Source organism: Electrona antarctica (assembly GCF_951216825.1).
Source record: "Electrona antarctica genome assembly, chromosome: 16".
NCBI classification, from domain to species: domain Eukaryota; kingdom Metazoa; phylum Chordata; class Actinopteri; order Myctophiformes; family Myctophidae; genus Electrona; species Electrona antarctica.
This window is the reverse complement of record NC_136797.1, coordinates 10,632,727-10,658,597: the sequence shown is the minus strand read 5'-3', so window position 1 is coordinate 10,658,597 and position 25,871 is coordinate 10,632,727. Positions and strand designations below refer to the sequence as shown.

The window sequence follows — 25,871 nt, the reverse complement described above, 5'->3', positions numbered from 1 at the left end:
GCTGCAGTGCCAGTCAAGATGCTGCAGTGCCAGTCAAGATGCTGCAGTGCCAGTCAAGATGCTGCAGTGCCAGTCAAGATGCTGTAGTGCCAGTCAAGATGCTGCAGTGCCAGTCAAGATGCTGCAGTGCCAGTCGAGATGCTGCAGTGCCAGTCAAGATGCTGCAGTGCCAGTCAAGAGGCTGCAGTGCCAGTCGAGAGGCTGCAGTGCCAGTCAAAGGGCTGCAGTGCCAGTCAATAGGCTGCAGTGCCAGTCAATAGGCTGTAGTGCCAGTCAAGAGGCTGCAGTGCCAGTCAAGATGCTGCAGTGCCAGTCGAGATGCTGCAGTGCCAGTCGAGAGCTCACAACGCGTTGCGCTGTGACGCGTTGTGAGCTTGTAGATCTGCTATTTCCAGCATGCAACCAAGTGTAAAATGACTTATACCGGATCTCCTGTCTAGTTTTTATTTGTTGACGAAATTGTCAGTATATTTAGTCTCAGTATTAGTCATCGTATAGCTTAGCTTTCATTTAGTTTCCATTTAGTTTTCGTCAGTGAAAAAAGGTAGTCGACGAACATTTTTCGTCTTAGTTGTAGTCGACGAAAACAACACTGCTATGGAGTGTCTTGAATGAAAATTGAATTGAATTGAATTGAATTGAATTGAATTGAATTGAATTGAATTGAATTGAATTGAATTGAATTGAATTGAATTGAATTGAATTGAATTGAATTGAATTGAATTAAATGTAATTGAAACAAACTGCCACTAGGTATGACCCAATCTTTCGAATAGGAGAAAGGCTGGGAGTAATTTACAGACAACAGGGCAGAATGGTTCTATAAGCATGACAAATAACTGTCCCAATGGCATTCCAATGTGTGCATGGTTTGGTTTTGCACATTCCCTGGATCTTCAACATGTTTGATACATAATGTGCTGAAGCCTGCTGGTGGGAGGGGTTAAAGGAGAATTCCATGCTAGAAGGCTTTCTTAACTTTATGTGTAGTTGTTACGTCCTCACCAAAGAGGTCCAGGTGTTATTTTGTGCAAAAGCGCATTATTGGCTATTTCCCCTAATATAAGCCCTCAATGAATTGAATTGAATTGCATTGAATTGAATGGGGCATTGGGGTGTTGTGCTAATTCGCTTATTTGAGCACTCTGGTGGAGCTGTTGCCCCCGCGACCCGACTACGGATAAGCGGTTGAAGATGGATGGATGGATGGACTCACGCTGGCCAAACGCAGCTTCATTTCACACGAAGCACTGGCACGGAAAATAATTGGATTCCTGTGTCGAATGGGAGGGTGCAAGTAGTTTGGGATTTGTTAAGGTTAGCTCCATAATTAAATTTTTTTGTTGTTGATTTTCCTTCTTCCTGTTTCCCTGGGGAATGTAAACACCATAGTGTGAGGAAGAAAAGGAGATCATTTACAACCTCTTCATAAGAACAATCTGTACAGTCTGGGACCGGCTTGGTCCAGATCAGGTCTGTCCTATAGTTACATAATATGAAATGTTAATGTGTTGCAACATTCCAACGCCGGTTCTGTCAACGAGATTTTGAATTTCTGTTTCCTCGTTACGGTACCAAGTCGCCTGTCCATCTTGCTTAACCCATTTTGGGGCAGGAACCCCTTTTGGTGTTTTAAGCATTATGTTGTACTTTAGCTGTTGAAAAACAGCAGATCTACAAGCTCATAGCGCGCCATGTAGGTCTGCTATTTTTGAAAAATTGCAAAAATATTTATTTCAGAAAACTGGAGGATTTAGAAGATTTATTTTAAATGTCCTTGACATGAAAATATATGATATATATATATATATATATATATATTATATTTAATATTGAGCACCACTGATATAGAAACATAGGTATTTCAGAAAACTGTCATGATTTAGAAGACATTTTTTTAATTTCGATGTCAACGGGTTAATATAATTCTCGTCTAGTAAAGCTGTGAAATAACGCGTTAAGAAGACGGGGCACTGGAGCAGCACAACAGGGTTTGAACCCTCCAGCGGTGCATCTTGGCCTGCCGCCTGGCCAGGCATCCCAACCAAATGATCACCGTCACTGCACTATAAGCCAGGGGTTCTCAACGTTTTTGGCCGGGGACCCCCGAAAATGCTTTGGCAACGTCTCGGGACCCCCGCCCCGCCCCCTCCCGACCCCTAATATAAATTGACTGCTACAATAACCTTAAACCATTTTGGGCGGGAACCCCTTTTGGTGTTTTAAGCATTGTTATAATTTAGCTATTTAAAAATAGCAGATCTACAAGCTCATAGCGCGCCACCGAGTGGCGCGCTACGAGCTTGTAGGTCTGCTATTTTTTTTAAATCGTGAAAAAAAAAATGAAAAAAAAAAATATATATATATATATATTTTTTTGAAAATAATTTGGGGACCCCCTAAAATAATTTGGCGACCCCCCGAGGGGTCGCGACCCACGGGTTGAGAACCCCTGCTATACGCGACTCCTGGAGTCCCCGTTCAGTGAGTTTAATACCTCCTTCTGCATGCGTCGCGTTCTCTTCCTCATGTCAGGGTGAAAATAAGTGCACGGGAGTGTCACGTGTATCACGAGGAGAGTCAGGATGACACACGATCTCCTAAAGCAGGGGTTCTCAACACGTGGGTCGCGACCCCTCGGGGGGGTGGCCAAATTATTTTGGGGGGTCCCCAAAAAAAAAAAAAACTGAATGGCTGGAAAGTGGAAATGAAGAGTTTACATATAGTACACATAGTACATGCATACACCTTCCCTAATGATTATATCTGGTTTCAGTATTTATTTATGGTGTATTGTCTCTATTATTAAGGTTATTGTAGCAGTCAATTTATATTGGGGGTCGGGAGGGGGCGGGGCGGGGGTCCCGAGACATTGCCAAAGCATTTCCGGGGGTCCCCGGCCAAAAAGGTTGAGAACCCCTGTCCTAAAGAACTCCCTCCCCAAAGAACCAAACCAGTATGGGGTTAGCAGCGAAGACGAGGCCCTACAGCTACAAGGGTACAAGAAGGACTAAAAATGGGACACATTTAGACACTCTCCTACCTCCTTCCTGGTCGGGGGCTACTTTTGCCCATATACCTGCTCCGAAGAGGCTAAATAAAACATAAATCATCTTTTATTGCAGGAGGTCGCTGTGTGTGCGTGCTCCACAATCCTCTGGTCGCTGTGTGTGCGTGCTCCACAATCCTCTGGGACTGCTGGGTCCCGCTGCACCACGGGTATTCCCGTCCAAATGTTAGGCTAATGCCCTATCCATGTTTTAAGTTAACCCAAGTGAATATTAGGAAGTTCCGTTCCTACGTTTGGTCTTTAACCCATTTTGGGCGGGAACCCCTTTTGGTGTTTTAAACATTATGTTATAATTTAGCTATTGAAAAATAGCATATCTACAAGCTCATAGCGCGCCACCGAGTGGCGCGCTACGAGCTTGTAGGTCTGCTATTTTTGAAAAATCGTGAAAATGTGCCTCAAATTTGGAATTTATTTTTTCAGAACGAACGTTTTTAACTAAAATCTTTGCTTCTGGAGTGTCCCTGGAACAACATATTTTCAGATGGGGTTCGGAGGCCAATTACAGATCACTTTTGGGGTCCTTGACATGAAATATTGAGTGATTTACGTAGGCCTAGAAACATAGGTATTTCAGAAAACTGATTTAGAAGACATTTTTGTTCAGGCCTAAATGGGTTAAGGGGAAATAAGATAGGTCCTGCCCTGTGTCAGTTTGGCAAACAAACACAGGCTAGATTTAGTCGACTAAAACTAGACTAACACTAAAACATTCCAGGTGACTAAAATGTGACTGAAACTAAATGAAAACTACTGAAGAGACTTTGACTAAAACTAAAATCAAAATTTTGCCATTTCAGTTTCAGACATCTGACAAAATCGTATTGAACATTATAAGAACATGAATGTTCTATACGGGCAAAGCCATTGAAAATGAGAGCAATAATGAACAAAGTGAAGACAAAGTGGGTATAGCAGAACCAGAGAGAGAGCCCAGTGCATGTTTGTGGAGGTTAGGGGAGGGTGACACAGAGAGAGAGAGGGAAGCAGAGGAAAGGGCAGAGAGAGAGAGGGAGACAGAGAGAGAGAGAGGGAAGCAGAGTACAGAGGAAAGGGCAGAGAGAGAGAGGGAGACAGAGAGAGAGAGGCAGAGTACAGAGGAAAGGGCGAGGGTAACATCTTGTCACCACCTGGGAACCCAGCTTGCTGCCTGAGGATGTTGCCTTTACATAATAATAGTGGACAAGGGCTGTGGCCGGGGAAAAGAGGCACGCTGCGCACGGCACACGAAGGGGGCTAACCATTTACAGCAGGAGCCAAGTCATCCTGGCTCTCTCTAAACACACATGCGCGCCACGCACACACAAACACACATGGACCCCCCCCCCCCCCCCCCCGGCTAGGTGGCATTCTTTCTGCCGCGCTAACAGCTAAGTCAATGGTAAGCTAATATGTCGGACTGAAAAATAAAAATAAATCAGAATATTCTTCTCTCGCCTGGTATCATTGTAGCCTGTACTGGCTAATAAGCCAGACCGAATCAGCCGTTGGCAAAAAAAAATCCTGCCGGCGGATTACGGTCTGGAGAGGCTCAATTGTACGGCCATTTCCTACACCAGAGAACTGGTGTGGCCAATCGGGACACGGTATGCAATATGGGCGGGCTTTGGTACAGTGACGTTCAATGCTTGAGACCTTTGACTGACAGTAGCTCTGACCAATTGCGTCAAAGAGAAAATGTTTGAACCTGCCCCCCGGGAAACAAGATCCATACACAGCATCTCCAGACTCAAATACCACACGACAGTGTGATTCGAGTCTGGCTTATTAGCCAGGCTAGTATCATTGAGGATGAGCTAGGATGTGTACACACTTCCAATGCATCCCTCGATTGGAATCCCTAGTACGTTTCCAGACGTTCTACGGATGGAATGTGTTAAGCGGCAGAGCCGCGGCGGAGAAAATAATTATTATGGAGATCGGCTTGGTACATTTTTCCAATCAGACGCAGGCAGGGCGGGTGCTGGGCTGATTTCCTAGAACTGTAGAACCATGCGTGACAAATGGGAGGTGTGGCGTGAGAAAGACGTCAAATGTGTGACTCTCGCGCTCAATGCGAGAGAGTTGGCAGCTCTGGTGAAACCGTCTGGGACTCGAAGGATTGTCCAGCACAAACCGATGCAGACAGGAAGACCAAGACAGAGTTGGTCAACATTGCAGCCAGATTTATACCACAGTATAGTACTGAAAAGTGCTAGTGCTCCGGTTTCGGTCTCTATCCTTTTATTGCGACAATGTAACCTGGGCAGAACACCACCCCGCCACCAGAGGGTGGTATCACACACAAAAAATATACACATGCGCACGCACACGATCGCACACGCACGCACACACGCACACACTAGAAAACTGGGGAAAAAAAGAACTGAAAGAAAAAACTGGAAAAAAAAAACTGAAAAAAAAGTACGTAATTGATTCTATTGTTACTCTATGGGCTGGAGAGCCTTACCTTAGTGATGAGGGTACGGTACTCCTCCACCTGGTGGTCGTTGTTATGGCAACCGGCGAGGAGCTGCCACACCTCCCCGCGGAGCGCCTCGGGAACGCCGCTGCGCACCAACGCCGGGAGCTGCTTGGGACGCACCGATAGGTTCAGGTGCCTAGAAGAGGAAGAAGAGGAAGGCAGAGGGAGAGGGATTTTAATTTGTTTACTTACTAAAGTGGTTTTTCAAACCCCTTTTTAGGTTGTTTTCTCCACCAGGCCGAAGTTTTGCACTCCGTCCGTCAGTGCCAGTGTTGTTTTTGTTGTCTAAAAACTATGACGAAAAATGTTTTTTTCACTGACGAAAACTAAATGAAAACTAAGCTATGATGACTAAAACTATAAGACTAATTATACTGACAATTTCGTCAACAAATAAAAACTAGACTAAAATGTTAGGGAGGGACTAGTGGACAAGAGATCGAGTACAAGTCATTTTGCAGAAAATAGCCGATCTACAAGCTCACAACACGTCGCGCTGCGACGCGTTGTGAGCTTGTAGATCGGCTATTTTCAGCATATGTAAAAACCCGCCAGAATACATTTTAGTCCTGTAGATTTAGTCGACAAAAATCTTATGATATTTAGTCGACTAAAACTAGACTAACACTAACACATTCCAGGTGACTAAAATGTGACTAAAACTAAATTAAAACTATTGATGACTAAAACTAAAATCAAAATTTGCTGCCAAAAACCACACTGGTCAGTGCGTCCGTCCATGTACAGCTAATCTCCGGCACCGTTAACCCGGTCGATGCCACATTTTGCACGCACCCCTGGATTCCAACGATTAACCTCTGCCCCAAATCTTCCACAACGGCCTGTTATAGCGCCACCAGGAGGCCGACTTTTGTAAAACAATCTTTTTTTAATATTACTCCTCCAGATTCTGTCCAAAAATCAAACAAATCGTTACACACTATCTCTATAGTCATGTGTTCAAGACGGATCTGTCCGATATTTCATATTCCATCTTAATTGGCTTTCAAAGTTTGCAGGATTGGCCCGTTTTGAACAAAAAGCCTCAAATCATGAACGCAGCGTGCAATTTATGTGAAATCCTTCATGCACATTCCTGCTAGGCTGAGGAATATATCCCATCCTTTTCACAGTGGCCTGTTATAGCGCCACCAACAGGTGGATTTTTGCAAAACACTTTTTTTTTTACAAAATGCTTCAAATCATCCAATTGCCATCAAAGGCGTAAGAACAAATGGCACCCTTTTCACATTGGCCTATTATAGCGCCACCAGGAGACCTGGCATTTAGCCTACCTCTCAGACCTAAGACTTAGAATATTTTGTTAAAATAACAATTCTTCTACATTATGTAATTGTGTAGACTTTAGAAAATTAGGTAATGCAGTTGATTAACAAAAATTTAATTCTTGAGAGCGTAAAATGAAACCAAATGGACCCGGTTTCATTTTACGCTCTCAGGAGTTAAAGATCTATAAGGGTCCATTTGGTTACCAACTCTTCCATCATTTAGCTGCATGGGGACCACTTGGAACCCCCTCAAGGACCACTGGTGGTCCCCGGACCACTGGTGCTATGAGCTTGAAGGTCTGCTATTTTTGAAAAATCGAAGAACGACTGACATAGAAACATAGCTTTTTCAGAAAACTGTCAGGATGTAGAAGCCTTTTTTAGAATCTGATCTCAGGTCGAAATGGGTTAAAATATCAAAGAACGATATTAGGAGCTCCGTGCGGAACATTGGCCCTCGGTGATATCTAAATAGGAGTGACATCATCCGTACAGAAGGCCCAGTGGACAGAGATCATGAGGAAGAGAGAGAGAGAGAGAGAGAGAGAGAGAGAGAGCGAGCGTGAGAAATCTGTTACATGTCCTAATGCCCCAAATCATATACGCTTGGGCTCTCTGTTCTCACAAGAGAATCTCATAAGAATAAAAAGGAAGTTAAGTGAAATGGTACTAAGGTACGTTTCAAGGTTGGTAATATAGGGTCAACTAGATAAAGTGCCCCTCGGGGCACAGGTCTCCACCAGGGCAGGTTAGGGTGTGGCCTCCTGGTGGCGCTATAATAGGCCAATAAATTTCTTCTTTTGGATGATTTGAGGCGTTTTGTTCCAAAAATGTGTTTTGCAAAAATCCACCTGTTGGTGGCGCTTTAACAGGCCAATGTGAAAAGGGTGGGATATATTCCTCAGCCTAGTAGGAAAGTCTGTGAAAGATTTCACGTAAATTGCACACTGCGTTCATGATTTGAGGCTTTTTGTTCAAAAATAATACAAGTCCATGAAGAAGTAGCCGCCATTGGACCGAAGCCCCATGGAGGGCACAGAGTTGTCGTAAACTCTGTCTTTCCTCTATGGCTCTGGCGTAGCCGGTACCTACTGACCTACTTATGACATGATCAGAGCTGACAGAAAGGTCCCTGAATCCCCCCTGGTGACCCTCACGTTTTGCCTACATTATATTACCCACAACCCCCCTCCCTCCCTCCCCCCAGGTTGTTTTGTGTGTGTGATCCTATCATTGGGGGGTTATGCAATGCATAAAAACGCCTGTGGTGTCCGAGGCTATATGCTGATGAGATTACACACAGGGAAACAGAGCAATCATTTAGTGTGCATTGTGTGTCTGGCTGTCTGCGTGCGTGCGTGCGTTCGTGCGTGCGTGTGTGTGTGTGTGTAACGTAGTAAGAAATGCCAGGCAAGGACTTTGCATACGATTCAAAAATGGCTCTCTGAAGACACTGAATCCCTAATTGCTCCTGATGTGCAGGTTGGTGCATTGCATGGTTTCTTCTGCCATCGGTGTGTGAATGTGTGTGTGAATGGGTGAATGTAATACACAATCTATGTAAAGGTGTGTGAATGTGTGTGTGAATGGGTGAATGTAATGCACAATCTATGTAAAGGTGTGTGAATGTGTGTGTGAATGGGTGAATGTAATGCACAATCTATGTAAAGGTGTGTGAATGTGTGTGTGAATGGGTGAATGTAATGCACAATCTATGTAAAGGTGTGTGAATGTGTGTGTGAATGGGTGAATGTAATGCACAATCTATGTAAAGTGCCTTGGATAAAGGCGCTATATAAATGCACCATTTATATAAACACCTCTATTTAGTATTCTTGCAAGTAGCAAAAAGACAAACAGCCTGAAAACCTTTTTTACGGTTCTGTCAACATGATATTCGCAGGAGACTTAAAAAAACCCAAATCAGAGATGGTATCTAGGAAGCCCTGAAGAAGCAGCACAGTGACTTGTGCTGGTATGGCATCAAAGCTCAATGTGTGGAAGGTTGTGCTTTACCTAGCCTGGGGTCCACCTATGCTTTACCTAGCCTGGGGTCCACCTATGCTTTACCTAGCCTGGGGTCCACCTATGCTTTACCTAGCCTGGGGTCCACCTATGCTTTACCTAGCCTGGGGTCCACCTATGCTTTACCTAGCCTGGGGTCCACCTATGCTTTACCTAGCCTGGGGTCCACCTATGCTTTACCTAGCCTGGGGTCCACCTATGCTTTACCTAGCCTGGGGTCCACCTATGCTTTACCTAGCCTGGGGTCCACCTATGCTTTACCTAGCCTGGGGTCCACCTATGCTTTACCTAGCCTGGGGTCCCACCTACGATCAGAAATCAGCAGAGAGTGATGGACGTTTGCGCTACTCTATGCCGAATTGAAGTAGACTGGCTCCAGTCTTGAATTGCTAGCCACGCCCATTAAGAAAATATGTTCTGGCGTTACAGGTCTGGACTAGTCTCTCTGCCTACGGCTGCGTCAGTCTCTCTGCCTACGGCTGCGTCAGTCTCTCTGCCTACGGCTGCGTCAGTCTCGTTCGGAAATCCGATCGCAGCAGCTGATTCACCTGATTGGCCATCAGCCCCGTCACTCAACAGCGTCAGACAACAAACATGGCTGACCCACTGCGGTAACTCACAACCGTATCAATCTGGCTATTAAATCGTAGATGATAAATAGTTTCTTTACAGACACGAGAGGTTTTATAAACATCATCATCCGACATATTTTACCGCTTTTGTTTTTTTAGCGCTAGTAGCGCTCGTTGGCTGTGTTTGTTTGGTTAGCAAACGGGTTAGCCATAACATGATTGACAACAACGTCATCTGCTTTCCTACTATTCTGATTGGTTGGTATGAACCAATCACCGAAGACTGCCGCTTTGACGACACCCATCCCATAAACTGCTGCCGTGGGGAGGGCTTTCAGTCTGAATAATGAAGTGAAACGAAATGAAAATTCAGACTGAGTGTCAGGCAAGTGGACTCGGTCCCAGACTTCTTTTTTTCTCCCTGTAAATAAAAACGTCTGGGTTTCCAAGGCTATGCTTTACCTGAGAACCATACAAGCTCACAACGCGTCGCAGCACGACGCGTTGTGAGCTTGTATATCTGCTATATCCGGAATGTGTAACATCACAGCACTAAAACATTCCGGGTGACTAAAATCATAAAATGTGACTAAAACTAAATGAAAACTATTCAAGAAACTGCTATTTTAACATAATGCTTAAAACACCATCCTGAACGGCTTAAGGTAAAGAGTTGCATGAGTGTGGTTTACCTTAAAAAATAAGTTTCGTCCCAACCCGACCTTTTGGTGTGGTTTGAGCCTTACACCCCACTAACATCTGGCTTGTTGTCTTGAGGGGGGAAGTTTACAATCACTGTTCATTCCTGAGACAAACGATTGGCTCTCTGCTCTACTGCAATATAAATAAGTGTTCATTGTCTCCGTCGGCAGCGATGGAGACATACGAGCCAGGTCGACACGCCGTACATTTGACCCAGAGCCGTCCAATAGAAGAGTTACGACATTGAGGGGGCAGAAACCGGGCGCTCGGGCGCTGTTCGTGCAGCCTGAAAGGGAGACAAGCTGGAGTTTGAAATACATTGTTTCTCAACGGGGGCGGCGCAAATAAGAGCATTTTTTAGGCATGTGTGCAACATGACAACTGTTTTAAAGTATTGTACAGTGACAACTAAAGTCTCTGTAATGTTTTATGTTGTACTATTACTACAAAACAATCTAAAATAAAGGGATTTAAGATCATTATAGCTGGGCTGTTGCCTGGTGTCCAATGCATTTCTGCCTGTCCCCCATTCTCAATAGAAGTCTATGTAGGAGAGCCCCATTCTCAATAGAAGTCTATGTAGGAGAGCCCCATTCTCAATAGAAGTCTATGTAGGAGATCCCCATTCTCAATAGAAGTCTATGTAGGAGAGCCCCATTCTCAATAGAAGTCTATGTAGGAGATCCCCATTCTCAATAGAAGTCTATGTAGGAGAGCCCCATTCTCAATAGAAGTCTATGTAGGAGAGCCCCATTCTCAATAGAAGTCTATGTAGGAGAGCCGCCATTGGACTGAAGCCCCACGAAGTGAACAGAGATGTTGTAACTCTGTCTATACAAAGGAAATAAGGAGACCAAAGGGATTCTATAGTGCAAGAATTTCACTTGCAATTGCCCCTAAAAATAGACAAAAACATTCATGCAATCCTCCTCCCTCGAGCACTGGCTGTGCCTTTTCATAATCAGTAAGTAATCCCAGCACAATTAGTGTTATTGGTTTGGATAGTTGTAATTGTGTATTTGCATCTGGGACGGCAAAGCGCCGCCCGAGAGACGTGCGCTCTGGATGTCAAACGTGACACGCCAGGATTATTGTGGAAGTAAGTGGGTCGTTTGAACTGTGGACGGGTGAGGACGGTATATAAAAAAGATGTTTGGGATCTTTGTGCACTGTGACGAAATATGGTCGTCAACTGCCTTTTTTTACACTTTGTTGTATGCTGAAAATAGCAGATCTATAAGCTCACAATGCGTCGCAGTGAACAAAAAAACTTCATTACGACGACATCAAGGCCTGCCAAAATACATTTTGTACGACTAAATCAACTGTAGATTTAGTCGACTAAAATCTTATGATATTTAGTCGACTAGACTAACACTAAAACATTCCAGGGGACTAAAATGTGACTAAAACTATATTAAAACTATTCAAGAGACCATGACTAAAACTAAAATCAAAATTTGCTGCCAAAAACAACACTGTCGGTGTGTGGGTGGATGGATGTATAATAATTGTATAATAATTATACAAACATCTGTTTGTATAATTATTGCATGATTCTTTGCGAGAACATCGAGTCTCTCTCCGTATCCATGTAAAAGGTACATAATCAATTCTGTCATATAATTTACACAATTTATTGAGTTTTACTTGTACAAATGGAACCAAAATTAACTTTGATTTTACAGTATACATTGGGGTCCCGGAGATATAAATGGGGGACCGTAGCCTAATTCAGGTCAAACCGGGGGGTCCTTGAAATGAAAACGGTTGAGAATCACTGCTAGAACCGTGAAAATCCCTTGGGCATACATTTTCAAATGTGGTGGGTCTGCAGGGCTAATGAGTGCAGTCAATATGGGGGTCCTTGACATGAAAAAGTTTGTGAAACCACAGGTGTAATTAAAGCCTCACCACTTGGTCAGCAGATCTCCCCAGGTCTCCAGGATCTTCTCTGCACACTCCTTAGAAACATCACCTGACCCACTCAGTAACGGCTCGTCATTATCTGAATGGAAAACAATGGATTTAATATTATCATAATAATAATGGATTTTATTTATAATGCAATTTGCATTCTCAAAGAATACGAATATTTATTCAGCATTTGAGCCACGGTCGGACCACCATGTGATGAGGCTAACCCATTCTGGGCGGGAACCCCTTTTGGTGTTTTAAGGATTATGTTATGCTTTAGCTATTGAAAAATAGCAGATCTACAAGCTCATAGCACGCTACGAACTTGTAGGTCTGCTATTTAAAAAAAATGTGGCGCAAATCTTTGAATATATATTCTTTCAGAGTGAACGTTTTTAACTCAAATCTTTGCTTCCGGGGGGGGTGGGGGGGGTGGTCCCTGGAACAACGTATTTTCAGATAGGGGTCCGCGGCTAAATACAGATAATTCTGGGGGTCCTTGACATGAAAATGGTTGAGTACCACTGGCATATAGAAACATGGGTTTTTCAGAAAACCTTTAGGATTTAGAAGACATTTTTTAAAGAATCGTCCTCAGGTCTAAAATGGGTTCAAAACAACTGAGATGTATGGCATTCATTTACAGGGGGGTGGGGGGGGGATATGGAGAGGTCAGAAAGGTCATGAGGTCAGAAAGAAATCTGACAGCAACGAAATACCGACTTGGCGACTCGAGTGATCACTACGCAAACACTTTAGAGAGCGAGACTAAACTCCAGTAGACCAAAGACAAACACAGACACAGATGAACACAGCAGCAGCAGCAGCACACACACACACACACACACACACACACACACACACACACACACACACACACTAAGGCTGTACCCAAGCCCTGTTTTTAGGACTCGAACTTCGGCAGGAATTTTCGAGCGAACATCCGAACCATTTGTTTCCAATTAATTAATTTCTCCGAGTGCTTTTAACCAGGCTGCAATTCAATACGATATATCCGCCTTGAACATGATTAGCGCAGCGCTGAAGAGAGCGCAGCGCCCTCTCTTTATGAATCTCTCTAGTCTCTCCCAACACACACACATGCTGCACACATGCACGCACACACACACACACACACGCACACACACACAGAGCGTCAAGTGGCTCTGACATGTGCTCCGCGAAAACAGCTGATCTCCGAGCTCATCATTCCATAAAAAATGAGCCATGATTTCTCAAGCAGCCCCCAAAACATGGTAATTGTGAGTACCTGTACGACTGTCTTTATTTTTGTCAGACCAAAAATCCTTCCCAATGTCTCTGTTAAGCTTGCTAAAACGAGAGCTTGCTCGGTAGCTACTCAGAAGCGCATTGTGTGTGTGTGAGACACATCAGACATTCCATTCAATGAAACTCTTTTGTTCTCACAGAACAAGGTGAAAAAGGTCAATCACCTCAGCTGCAGGCCAATCACCAAATTGGGGGACAGCAGAACAAGGAGACATTTCTTTAAAATATCATAACTTCTGACAGGAATGCACTAGAAACTTACTTTTTTTACATGCTCATATCGCATTCTCGCCAAGATATATTTTCGAGTTAATAAAAAAAAAAAATATATATATATATATATAGGCCTATTATATAAAAAAAAAAAAAAAAAAAAACGAATGGTTCAAGCCCATTAATTAAGATTCGAGTGCCAACCCTAACGAGCGAACATTCGAACCTTGAATGTTTGGGGACAGCCTTCACACACACACACACACACACACACACACACACACACACACACACACACACACACACACACACACACACACACACACACACACACACACACACACACACACACACACACACACACACACACACACACACACACACACACACACACACACACACACACACACACACACACACACACACACACACACACACACACACACACACACACACATAACTAGGGTCCTACCCACGCCCCGAAATAGCTGATCTACAAGCTCACAACAAATCGCATATAGCTTTGCGTCGTGAATTCCATACTTTTTTACTTGCAGAGTATTTTCTATATTGCAGTATTGAGACTTTAACACCATATTTTTCAGATCGTGGTCGGTGGCCAATTATATATATTTTTGGAGGTCCTTGACATGAAAATGTTTTTTTTACCTTATGGAGCATAACGCCAAAGTATTTACGCCTTTGATCCATGGAAATACGCTTGAAACAGTGCCATGATTTGTTATTGAGCCCACAGAAAAGCCACTTCCGTGATCCGGGTCACAAGACAAAGAGCAAAGCGAGCTAAGATTGTCCCTATACCCCCTCGTTCACTTTGCACTGGACTCAGTTTCCCAGAAGCCCTTGCAAGCCGGCGGGTTGGTTGATTTCTGGTTACGTCATAACGCGGCCGCCTCGTCACCAGTTCCGCGACAAAAAAAAGTCGTCGACTAAATCTACAGTAATGTGACTAGATTTGATCGAAGGACTGCCATTGGATCTTTTTGAATTTTCGTTCTTTCATGTCATATGAAAGCAGGGAATCATAGCTTCAAATTGACATATTGGTTGTTCAGTTTGACCCACCAGTTTTGGAGATATGGCTTATAGAAAAATGTCTTGCAGGAGTAGTGGAAAAAAGACCAAGCAGAGAAAATGGACTTCTAAGCTTTAGTTCAGTGATCTGTGACTTTAGGGGGCGCTGTTTTCCCTTCATTCATCCATTAGTCAACCAGCAGTGTTGCCATGTCTGCTTATTATAATTAGTTGGCCTTGTTTCTAAAGAAAAATAATGCATAGGCCTACTGTACCAATTTTATAATAATTTATAACCTGTTAATAAAAATGTATTTGACAAAAATAAAGTGTAGTTGATTATTTGGGCTTGTTTTTAAAGTGTAGTTGATTATGGACACATAATTAAAAAAAACAGTAACCAACAGACAACAGGACAGTTTGCTCTCAAACCCTCCCAGCACAAATTGTGCCCTCTTGGCTCTTTTCTTAATGTTTCATTAGCCTGTTATTATTATTATTTGTCTGCAGACCCCCATCTGTAAATAATTTATGCCAGACACAAGATTTGTGTTGTTTGTATGCATGTAGATCTGCTATTTTCGCTTATTTTGGGCTTGTTTTCATATACCGGGTTGCTTATTTCTCTCGCAGAAACTGGCAACCCCGCAATGATAGCCGTTAGCTACATTTAGCTAATATATTGATATCAATCGTGTAGCTAAAACAAGTACATTATCGCGCTATATTACATATCGATGCGATCTGCGTTATTATGACCTTAATTTTCATGGCAGGTACATTCCAAAGCAACTAATAATAACCACGTTATGGTGACATAATGTTACAATGTTTACAATACATTCATTCGAGTCTTCTTCTTCTACTATTGGAAATAGGAAGCCATTTCCGCATTTTCCATTGTTGTGGTCAGCAGTGCCCCCAGCTGGAACATTAGCATGAATTAGCTTTAGGCGGACCAAAATAAACACACTTTTTACAAAATATCGTTGTTAATACTTCTTTCTGTGCTATTTCTGTTAGCCAGTTAGTAAAAGACTAGTATTATCTTCCAAAACGATTGTGTACAAAAAGGCGGATTTTAGCGGAATTTGCATACTTTAGCAGGGAAGCCGTATGTCTAGTTAGCATTGGTTAACCCAATGGTTATAACATTAGACATAGTGACATGTTTAAGCATTTATTTCATATTTATATGTCGATATCAGCTCTGACATTTATTTCAGACCTGCTCTAACATGACATGAATAATAATATAGCTTCAGATTATTTTAGACAGAAAAATAAAAAAGGACAAAGAAAATAGTTTTTCAGCTGTCCTCGACAGTTGCCACCCCCGCGATGGCAGTCTCTATATCGTGTGTGGTCACAGTTGATTTAGTCGACTAAAATGTGTTATGGCGGGCCTTGATGCCGTTGTAATGACTGTTTTTACACTTGCTGAAAATAGCCGATCTAGGGTAGTCGACGAACATTTTTCGTCTTAGTTTTAGTCGAGGAAAACAACACTGTTCTCCTCACCTTCCTGTTCCTCGTCCTCGGGTGGCGAGGGTGCCGTGGCCCCAGCGGGCAGGATGCCACCAGGGCTGGCGGTGGTCCTCCTCCGTTCTCTCTCCGTCTCGCTCTCCAGACTCAACACTTCGTACAGCGTGTCCGAGGAGGGGCTCTTACGCTCCTTGCGTTCCATCTGGGAAAGAAAGAAAAATCACACTCGTACCTGTGGTAGTTTCAGGTCTCAGGTGTAGCTGTCACTATGGACTACAGTACCTGTTGTAGTTTTAGGTAGAAGGTCTCCGTGTAGCTCCGCTTGCTGAAGGGCCAGTAGAGCCTGTCGTTGGGGGAGCAGACCCGGACCCGCGTCTCCAGTAGGAAACGGACCGGTTCCTCCACCTCCGTGATCACCAGGTCCACCGCCGTCGTCATGTACATGAACTTATCTACGGAAAAGGACGATGATCAGTACGGTCACCTTTATTCAGATAACTATACAGTAAATATTGTATATTCGTGCGGTGCGTGGATGGTTTGTAAACTTTGTAGGCTATGTTTGCTCTTTTGTATTTGGACACCGAACGGGGACAATACTTGGACATAACTGCTTCACAGAGGAAACTAAAGGAATCAGCTGCTATTCATGTTTTAGGCTACTCACCACCACTGGAAATGGAATCCATTAGAATGATTGAAATGGAACATGATGTTCAGAACACAACCGATCTATAATCAAACAATGCCTTCCCAGCAAGCCAAATAACGTCATGATAACATTATGATGACGTCTTCCAGTGACTCCGGTGACGTTCAGGACTAGGCCAGATCACAGCCCATATGGGGATGATCTTTAGTTCAGGACTAGGCCAGATCACAGCCCATATGGGGATGATCTTTACATTCAGGACTAGGCCAGATCACAGCCCATATGGGGATGATCTTTAGTTCAGGACTAGGCCAGATCAGAGCCCATATGGCAGGGCCGGATTAACACCTCTGAGGGCCCCTGGGCACTGAAGCTTGAAGAGCCCCCCTTCACATGCACGCGTAACTCTTTGTGCGTGCGCGTATTTCCCCAGAGTGACAGCCAGGCAGTAACAAACACATTATTTTTATTTGACCCACATAGTAAGCAAATGGGTAAGAGAATTTGCCAGTTCCAGTGTGTATTTCAGTGTTTTTACCTTTTTTTTGTCTAACCACCTGACGCGTCTTTTTAGACACCATTTATTTCATTTGAATTAGCAGGGAAAATTCCAGTGGAGCTAAAAAAAAATAAAAAAAATCGAGGGGCCCCTGGTGCCCATGGGCCCCTGGGCACGTGCCCAAAGTGCCCATATGGTAGATACGGCCCTTATTTGTAGACGAGCAAATCGGCTAACCAACCTATGTGTTGAACATGGGCCTTTCCCTCTGGGCTCAACTTTCTTCCAGAGGGTCTCTGGACTGAATTTCCAGATCAGTGAAGTTCTGGTACCCTTTGCGACCACCAAATATGTACAGCTCTCCATTGTAGGTAAAGGCTGAATGCTCCCAGCGTTCTTCTGGAAGAAGCTGTGCAGAAGGTGTTCTCAGCCAGAGGTTGGTCTCTGTGTCAAACACTCTGAGGATGTTGTTGCAGGTTGCTCCTACCCCAAATACAAACATATTTGTCCCGATGATGGTGGCAGAGTGGTGTGATGAAGCAGGAGGTGGAGTGCCTCTGGTGTTAATTAAAGTCCAGAGGCATGAATTAGCTTGGATATCCATTGTCTGCTGTTCTTATAGCTCCTCGAGCCCACCCTGTTTCTTCAGGAACAGTATTTCCTACTTCCTGTTGCTGCTGTTAGTCATGGCTGCCAGTTCCCACCTGATGTTGTGTGGGAGTCCAGACTGCTTCAGATTGTGCTGAATAACCACTAGTTTGCACAACGTCTTAAGACTAGGATTTAAGTCCAAGACATGCAGTTCATCAGGTCTGGCCAATGATCCAAAGAGGATGATGCGATCTCCCACCATGCAACAGCACATCTTATATGTTGAACATGGGCCATTCCCTCTGGGCTCAACTTTCTTCCAGAGGGTCTCTGGACTGAATTTCCACAGATCAGTGACGTTCTGGTTCCAATTGCTACCACCAAATATGTACAGATCTCCATTGTAGGTAAAGGCTGAATGACCGCAGCGTTCTTCAGGAAGAAGCTGTGCAGAAGGTGTTCTCAGCCAGAGGTTGGTCTCTGTGTCAAACAGACTGATGATGTTGTTACCTTTGGTGGCTCCTCGCCCAAATACAAACATCCTTGTCCCAATGATGGTGGCAGAGTGGTGTGATAAAGCAGGAGGTGGAGTGCCTCTGCTGTTAATTAAAGTCCAGACCATTGTGGTAGTGTCCATCTTGTACATGTCATTATAGTCTCCAGTCCCAAGTCTCCATCCTCCATGGATAAACATGACCGTCCCCAAGACACAGGCTGAGTGGCTGCTCCTCGCCTCTGGAACAGTTCCAGAAACCTTGGTCTTGAACCATCTGTGGGTGTCCACATCAAATGCATAAAGAACATTACAGTGCCTTGCTGTGTCGCAATTATAACCCCCCCATATGTAGACGATATAATCTATCATCACAGCTGTGTGTCCCCACCGATTGGATGGAACTTCAAGTTGACATTCTCCTCTTCCAGTAGTCTCTGGGGTCAACTCCGTCCAGCATAAAGCCACTGTGTTGAAGACGTGAACACCAATCTGATCCTTGTTGACGTCACAGCACCCTCGAAATGAGTAGACTTTGTCTCCCACGGCAACAGCAGCCTGTCTGTCTTCATTAGGTCCTCTGTTCAGATGCAGCGTCCAGCAGAACATTTCTCACAAACAGCTCCTCCGGGGATCAAAGACAATTCCTCAAATGCTTCTCTGTGAATTAATGGCATCCTATTGTGTTCACTGGCACTTATATTGGTTCAGTGGTGGAAACATCATAAACATTGTGGCCAATCAAAGGGCCGGTGGCTGTTTCAGTCCCTAATATGGCAAACTGATCAGAGTGACGTCATCAGAAGGCCAACAACCTCCTAACTCCACCCTCACACAGCCCAGTGGGCCCATCCACCTTGAACAACAGCCAATAACCTGACCTCACACAGCCCAGTGGGCCCACCCACCTTGAACAACAGCCAATCTAGTGCATTGTTGCTGTTTTACACAAAATTGCACTTTTCAGCTGCCTTCTCACTAACAATAAAACACTAATCTTTTTAGACACCATTTATTTCATTTGGAGTAGCAGGGAAAATTCCAGTGGAGCTAAAAGTGCCCATGGGCCCCTGGGCACGTGCCCAAAGTGCCCATATGGTAGATCCGGCCCTGCCATATGGGGATGATCTTTATGTTCAGGACTAGGCCAGATCACAGCCCATATCCAACCTATGTGTTGAACATGGGCCTTTCCCTCTGGGCTCAACTTTCTTCCAGATGGTCTCTGGACTGAATTTCCAGATCAGTGAAGTTCTGGTACCCTTTGCGACCACCAAATATGTACAGCTCTCCATTGTAGGTAAAGGCTGAATGCTCCCAGCGTTCTTCTGGAAGAAGCTGTGCAGAAGGTGTTCTCAGCCAGAGGTTGGTCTCTGTGTCAAACACTCTGAGGATGTTGTTGCAGGTTGCTCCTACCCCAAATACAAACATATTTGTCCCGATGATGGTGGTAGAGTGGTGTGATGAAGCAGGAGGTGGAGTGCCTCTGGTGTTAATTAAAGTCCAGAGGCATGAATTAGCTTGGATATCCATTGTCTGCTGTTCTTATAGCTCCTCGAGCCCACCCTGTTTCTTCAGGAACAGTATTTCCTACTTCCTGTTGCTGCTGTTAGTCATGGCTGCCAGTTCCCACCTGATGTTGTGTGGGAGTCCAGACTGCTTCAGATTGTGCTGAATAACCACTAGTTTGCACAACGTCTTAAGACTAGGATTTAAGTCCAAGACATGCAGTTCATCAGGTCTGGCCAATGATCCAAAGAGGATGATGCGATCTCCCACCATGCAACAGCACATCTTATATGTTGAACATGGGCCATTCCCTCTGGGCTCAACTTTCTTCCAGAGGGTCTCTGGACTGAATTTCCACAGATCAGTGACGTTCTGGTTCCAATTGCTACCACCAAATATGTACAGATCTCCATTGTAGGTAAAGGCTGAATGACCGCAGCGTTCTTCAGGAAGAAGCTGTGCAGAAGGTGTTCTCAGCCAGAGGTTGGTCTCTGTGTCAAACAGACTGATGATGTTGTTACCTTTGGTGGCTCCTCGCCCAAATACAAACATCCTTGTCCCAATGATGGTGGCAGAGTGGTGTGATAAAGCAGGAGGTGGAGTGCCTCTGCTGTTAATTAAAGTCCAGACCATTGTGGTAGTGTCCATCTTGTACATGTCATATATGTGTGTGTGTGAATCTGGTCTGGAAAAGAATAGTGTCACCTTTAGGCGTCTCCTCGTTCACAGCCTGGAACTGAGGCGTGTTGGGGTTCCAACTTCCCGTGATGATGTAACACTTCCCGTCAGAGCTCTTCCCCATGGACTCCTGGAGAGGAACGGCTCAACGGTCAACATGAGTACTTTCACAGTGGTGGAAAAAGTACTCAATTGTTTTACTTAAGTAAAAGTACCAATACTGCAATTTAGAACTATGTTGTTACAAGCAAAAGTACGGAATTGAAAATGTACATGAGTAAAAGTACAAAAGTATCGGCATCAAAATGTACTTAAAGTACTAAAAGTAAAAGTATTCATATTGCAGAATGTCCCATTTCACAAGTTCAAAATGTGTAGAAAGTCTATTGAAAAAATAGCCGATCTACAAGCTCACAACGCGACGCATTGAGAGCTTGTAGATCGGCTATTTTCAAATGGCCGAAATGTATAGGGTTGAAAATAAATCGTGGAGTAGAAGTAAAAGTACTGGAAATTGGAAATACTCAAGTAAAGTACAAATACCTCAAAATTGTACTCAAGTACAGTACTTAGGTAAAAGTACTTAGTTACTTTCCACCACTGACTTTTACATGAACACACACACACAACCATACACACAAAAAAAAAAAAACATACACACACCGTGCACCGACTGCATTAGCAGGACACTGCCAGGGACCGACTCACAGCAAAAGTATAAATCCGAACCTACGGTGACATTTTGAGAGGGGGTTGCCACACTATCCCCACAGTACTGGTCGCTGTGTGTGAATATGATCAGCATTTAAAGGGAACCTATTTTGCATTTCCTTACTTTCTGTCAATATATATATAATGTTACAATGTCAGATGTTCATATTAAATGTGGCCACAGTTTAGAATAATGAGGTAATGATAAAGCAATCCCTGTGAGCAATAAGCTAAAATTTCAGATTGGGTCTGAGCCTCTGAATGCTAGGTTTTGAAGGGTTTCTTCTACAAAGTACTTTAAGAAGGACCTGTGATGCATTATGGGAAATTGAGTCCCCATTGTTTACAATGGGAAACCTGCCTTTAATTAAGCTCTAATAAAGCGCTGAATATCGCATTATGAGCAGATTACGAGCCATAATGCATATATAGATGGCTTGTGTGCGTGCACGGGCGTGCACGCGGGAGTTTGCTAGCTGCTAGCTACAGACCGGGTCTGTAGCTAGCAGCCCGGACAAAGTTAAGGTAAGCTCGTCTTTGCGGCTACGGCTACTTAAACTGTTTTAAAGTGGATTTTCATGACAAGCAACTCAGCGGTCGGTGCACTGGCTGTTCAAAGGTAACTTTAAACATAGGCAGTCTAGCCTGAAAGACGGCCGTAAATTGTCGCCATTCAAGCTGTTAATTTGCCCACATTGTCTCTATTCATGGTTCTTCTCATTCATCCAAAAAGGGAAGATGACATTGTGGGCAAATAAATGCATCACAGGTCAAGAGGCTGATTGGAAAAATGTCAAGTAGCAATGTGTATGCAAAATGTCACGAGAGGTTCAGCACTGGTATACAGGGACACCGACACCGACACACACACACACACACACACACACACACACACACACACACACACACACACACACACACACACACACACACACACACACACACACACACACACACACACACACACACACACACACACACACACACACACACACACACACACACACACACACACACACACACAGTCACCCACCAGATCTAGCAGGTGCATGTCGCTGTTCTTCACATTTTTCCCTGGACTTAACAGGAGACCAAAACACCTGGAAGGCAGACAATAAAAAAGACAGAGAGGATGAAGAGAACAAAAAACACGACATAATAAATCTCTTCTTATAAAAGTGAGACCAGTCCCTAATACATCACGCATACATTACCACCAATAGCTTCCTGGACTCATCCTTTTTAACACAGTCCAGAACATGGACATTAAACACAGGGTTCCATCTCCTATCCTGACCTGGTCCAGACCTTTCCTAAAATAATAACAAACCACCAACAGACTTCATTACTGCCTCTCAGCCCCTCACATCAATCACCTAGAACTGCGACAGCACCGGAACACTTAAACCCTGACTGACCGACAGCCGTACGTACCTGTATATGGAAGGAAAAGGCAGTGTGAAGGCTTTACCTGCTTTATCCCATTTTGACCTGAGATCAGATTCTAAAAATGTCTTCTACATCCTGACAGTTTTCTGAAAAAGCTATGTTTCTATGTCAGTCGTTCTTCGAGTTTTTCAAAAATAGCAGACCTACAAGCTCGTAGCGCGCCACTCGGTGGCGCGCTATGAGCTTGTAGATCTGCTATTTTTCAATAGCTAAAGCATAGCATAATGCTAACACCAAACGGGGTTCCCGCCCAAAATGGGTTATACTGGAAAGTGAGCAAGCAGTGCCTTTGTTATTATGGAGGTCTGGATTTCTTGTTATGCCGACGCTTCTCAAAGTCAAAGTCGTGCGGTTTGACACACAACGTTACCGCAGAGAAATTTGTTCTCCGCATTTGACCCATACGTATCTCTTGGAGCGGTGAGCCCGCAGCCAAGGAGCGGTGAGCTGCGGCCGTGCCGCGCTCGGGAATCATTTGATTAGTTGGTTTGACCCCCCCAATCCAACCCTTTGATGCTGATCAGTGCCAAGCAGGGAGGGTACCTGTGAGCACCAGTGGTGGAAAGTAACTAAGTACTTTTACTTAAGTACTGTACTTACAGTAAGTACAATTTTTAGGTATTTGTACTTTACTTGAGTATTTCCAATTTCCAGTACTTTGACTTCTACTCCACTACATCTCGGAGCCAAAATGTGTACTATTTTGATTAGAAAACATACATTAACCAGTGGTTAATGTATGTTTTCTAATCAAAATTAAAATCGTCAAAATGTATAAGGTTGAAGTGGTTAATAACCTCTTCAACCCTAAATTTGAAAATATCCGATCTATAAGCTCACAATGCGTCGCGATGTAGATCGGCTTGTAGATCGGCTATTTTCAAAAGATTTTGCACACAGTTTGAACTTTTACTTTTAGTACTTAAAGTACATTTTGATGCCGATACCTTTGTTCTTTTACTCAAGTACATTTTCAATTCCGTACTTTCACTCGTAACGAAGTAGTTCTAAATTGCAGTATTGGTACTTTTACTTAAGTAAAACAATTGAGTGCTTTTTTCCACCACTGGCCTGGACTGAGAACAAGCTCTCCTTGTCGGAACACTGAAACATGCAGCGAGCGAGCCTCGGGCAGAGCCTGTGGTGAGCAACTGTAATGTCTGTAACAAGCGCTTTTAAACTACATGAGGCAGACAAGCCGGGAGATGAGAAATAATAACAACGCACGAGCTGAACCGTATGAACCTCATCCTCTTGTTCTTTTAGACCCAATCAAAACATAGATTTTTCAGAATATCAGTTATGTCTGTTTTGCATTTTTTTTTGTGAGCATTTCACAACAGGAACACCGTTGTATCGCAGCCCCCGCCGTTACTACTGTCAATGAAACACCGTTGTATCGCAGCCCCCGCCGTCACTACTGTCAATGCAGTACAATAAGAATAAACACTGTTGTATCGCAGCCCCCGCCGTCACTACTGTCAATGCAGTACAATAAGAATAAACACTGTTGTATCGCAGCCCCCGCCGTTACTACTGTCAATGCAGTACAATAAGAATAAACACTGTTGTATCGCAGCCCCCGCCGTTACTACTGTCAATGCAGTACAATAAGAATAAACACTGTTGTATCGCAGCCCCCGCCGTTACTACTGTCAATGCAGTACAATAAGAATAAACACTGTTGTATCGCAGCCCCCGCCGTTACTACTGTCAATGCAGTACAATAAGAATAAACACCGTTGTATCGCAGCCCCCGCCGTTACTACTGTCAATGCAGTACAATAAGAATAAACACCGTTGTATCGCAGCCCCCGCCGTTACTACTGTCAATGCAGTACAATAAGAATAAACACCGTTGTATCGCAGCCCCCGCCGTTACTACTGTCAATGCAGTACAATAAGAATAAACACCGTTGTATCGCAGCCCCCGCCGTTACTACTGTCAATGAAACACCGTTGTATCGCAGCCCCCGCCGTTACTACTGTCAATGAAACACCGTTGTATCGCAGCCCCCGCCGTTACTACTGTCAATGAAACACCGTTGTATCGCAGCCCCCGCCGTTACTACTGTCAATGCAGTACAATAAGAATAAACACTGTTGTATCGCAGCCCCCGCCGTTACTACTGTCAATGCAGTACAATAAGAATAAACACTGTTGTATCGCAGCCCCCGCCGTTACTACTGTCAATGCAGTACAATAAGAATAAACACTGTTGTATCGCAGCCCCCGCCGTTACTACTGTCAATGCAGTACAATAAGAATAAACACCGTTGTATCGCAGCCCCCGCCGTTACTACTGTCAATGCAGTACAATAAGAATAAACACCGTTGTATCGCAGCCCCCGCCGTTACTACTGTCAATGCAGTACAATAAGAATAAACACCGTTGTATCGCAGCCCCCGCCGTTACTACTGTCAATGCAGTACAATAAGAATAAACACCGTTGTATCGCAGCCCCCGCCGTTACTACTGTCAATGAAACACCGTTGTATCGCAGCCCCCGCCGTTACTACTGTCAATGAAACACCGTTGTATCGCAGCCCCCGCCGTTACTACTGTCAATGAAACACCGTTGTATCGCAGCCCCCGCCGTTACTACTGTCAATGAAACACCGTTGTATCGCAGCCCCCGCCGTTACTACTGTCAATGAAACACCGTTGTATCGCAGCCCCCGCCGTTACTACTGTCAATGAAACACCGTTGTATCGCAGCCCCCGCCGTTACTACTGTCAATGAAACACCGTTGTATCGCAGCCCCCGCCGTTACTACTGTCAATGAAACACCGTTGTATCGCAGCCCCCGCCGTTACTACTGTCAATGCAGTACAATAAGAATGAACTAGAAGAGCAACTAGTGATATCCTTGGTAACAAATATCTAGAGGATTTGTGTGTAATATTCCTAATCCAAACTAGGCCTATACATCATTAACCCATTTAGGCCTGACGTCGAAAAAAAATGTCTTTTTAAAATGTTTTTAAATATGTTGTTCCAGGGACCCTCCAGAAGCAAAGATTTGAGTTAAAAACTGAAACTCTGAAAGAATATATTATATTCAAAGATTTGAGGCACATTTTCACGATTTTTAAAAAATAGCAGACCTACAAGCTCATAGCGTGCCACTCTGTGGCGCGCTACGAGCTTGTAGATCTGCTATTTTTCAATAGCTAAAGTATAACATAATCCTTTAAAACACCAAAAGGGGTTCCCGCCCAAAA

The 25,871-nt window shown here is 44.0% G+C and overlaps 1 protein-coding gene across 2 annotated transcripts in view; it reads right to left on the bottom strand.

Annotated features, from left to right (window-relative positions):
- Positions 1–25,871, bottom strand: part of rabgap1 (RAB GTPase activating protein 1) — a 155,918-nt gene that overhangs the window by 82,481 nt on the left and 47,566 nt on the right. For both annotated transcript variants that reach the window (XM_079523705.1, XM_079523704.1), the window contains exons 9-14: positions 22,229–22,295; positions 20,512–20,614; positions 16,345–16,514; positions 16,099–16,264; positions 12,037–12,130; positions 5,520–5,670 (exon numbers count right to left, since the gene is read on the bottom strand). In XM_079523705.1, coding sequence (XP_079379831.1) covers positions 5,520–5,670; positions 12,037–12,130; positions 16,099–16,264; positions 16,345–16,514; positions 20,512–20,614; positions 22,229–22,295 — 751 coding nt within the window. The remainder of the gene's footprint in view (positions 1–5,519; positions 5,671–12,036; positions 12,131–16,098; positions 16,265–16,344; positions 16,515–20,511; positions 20,615–22,228; positions 22,296–25,871) is intronic.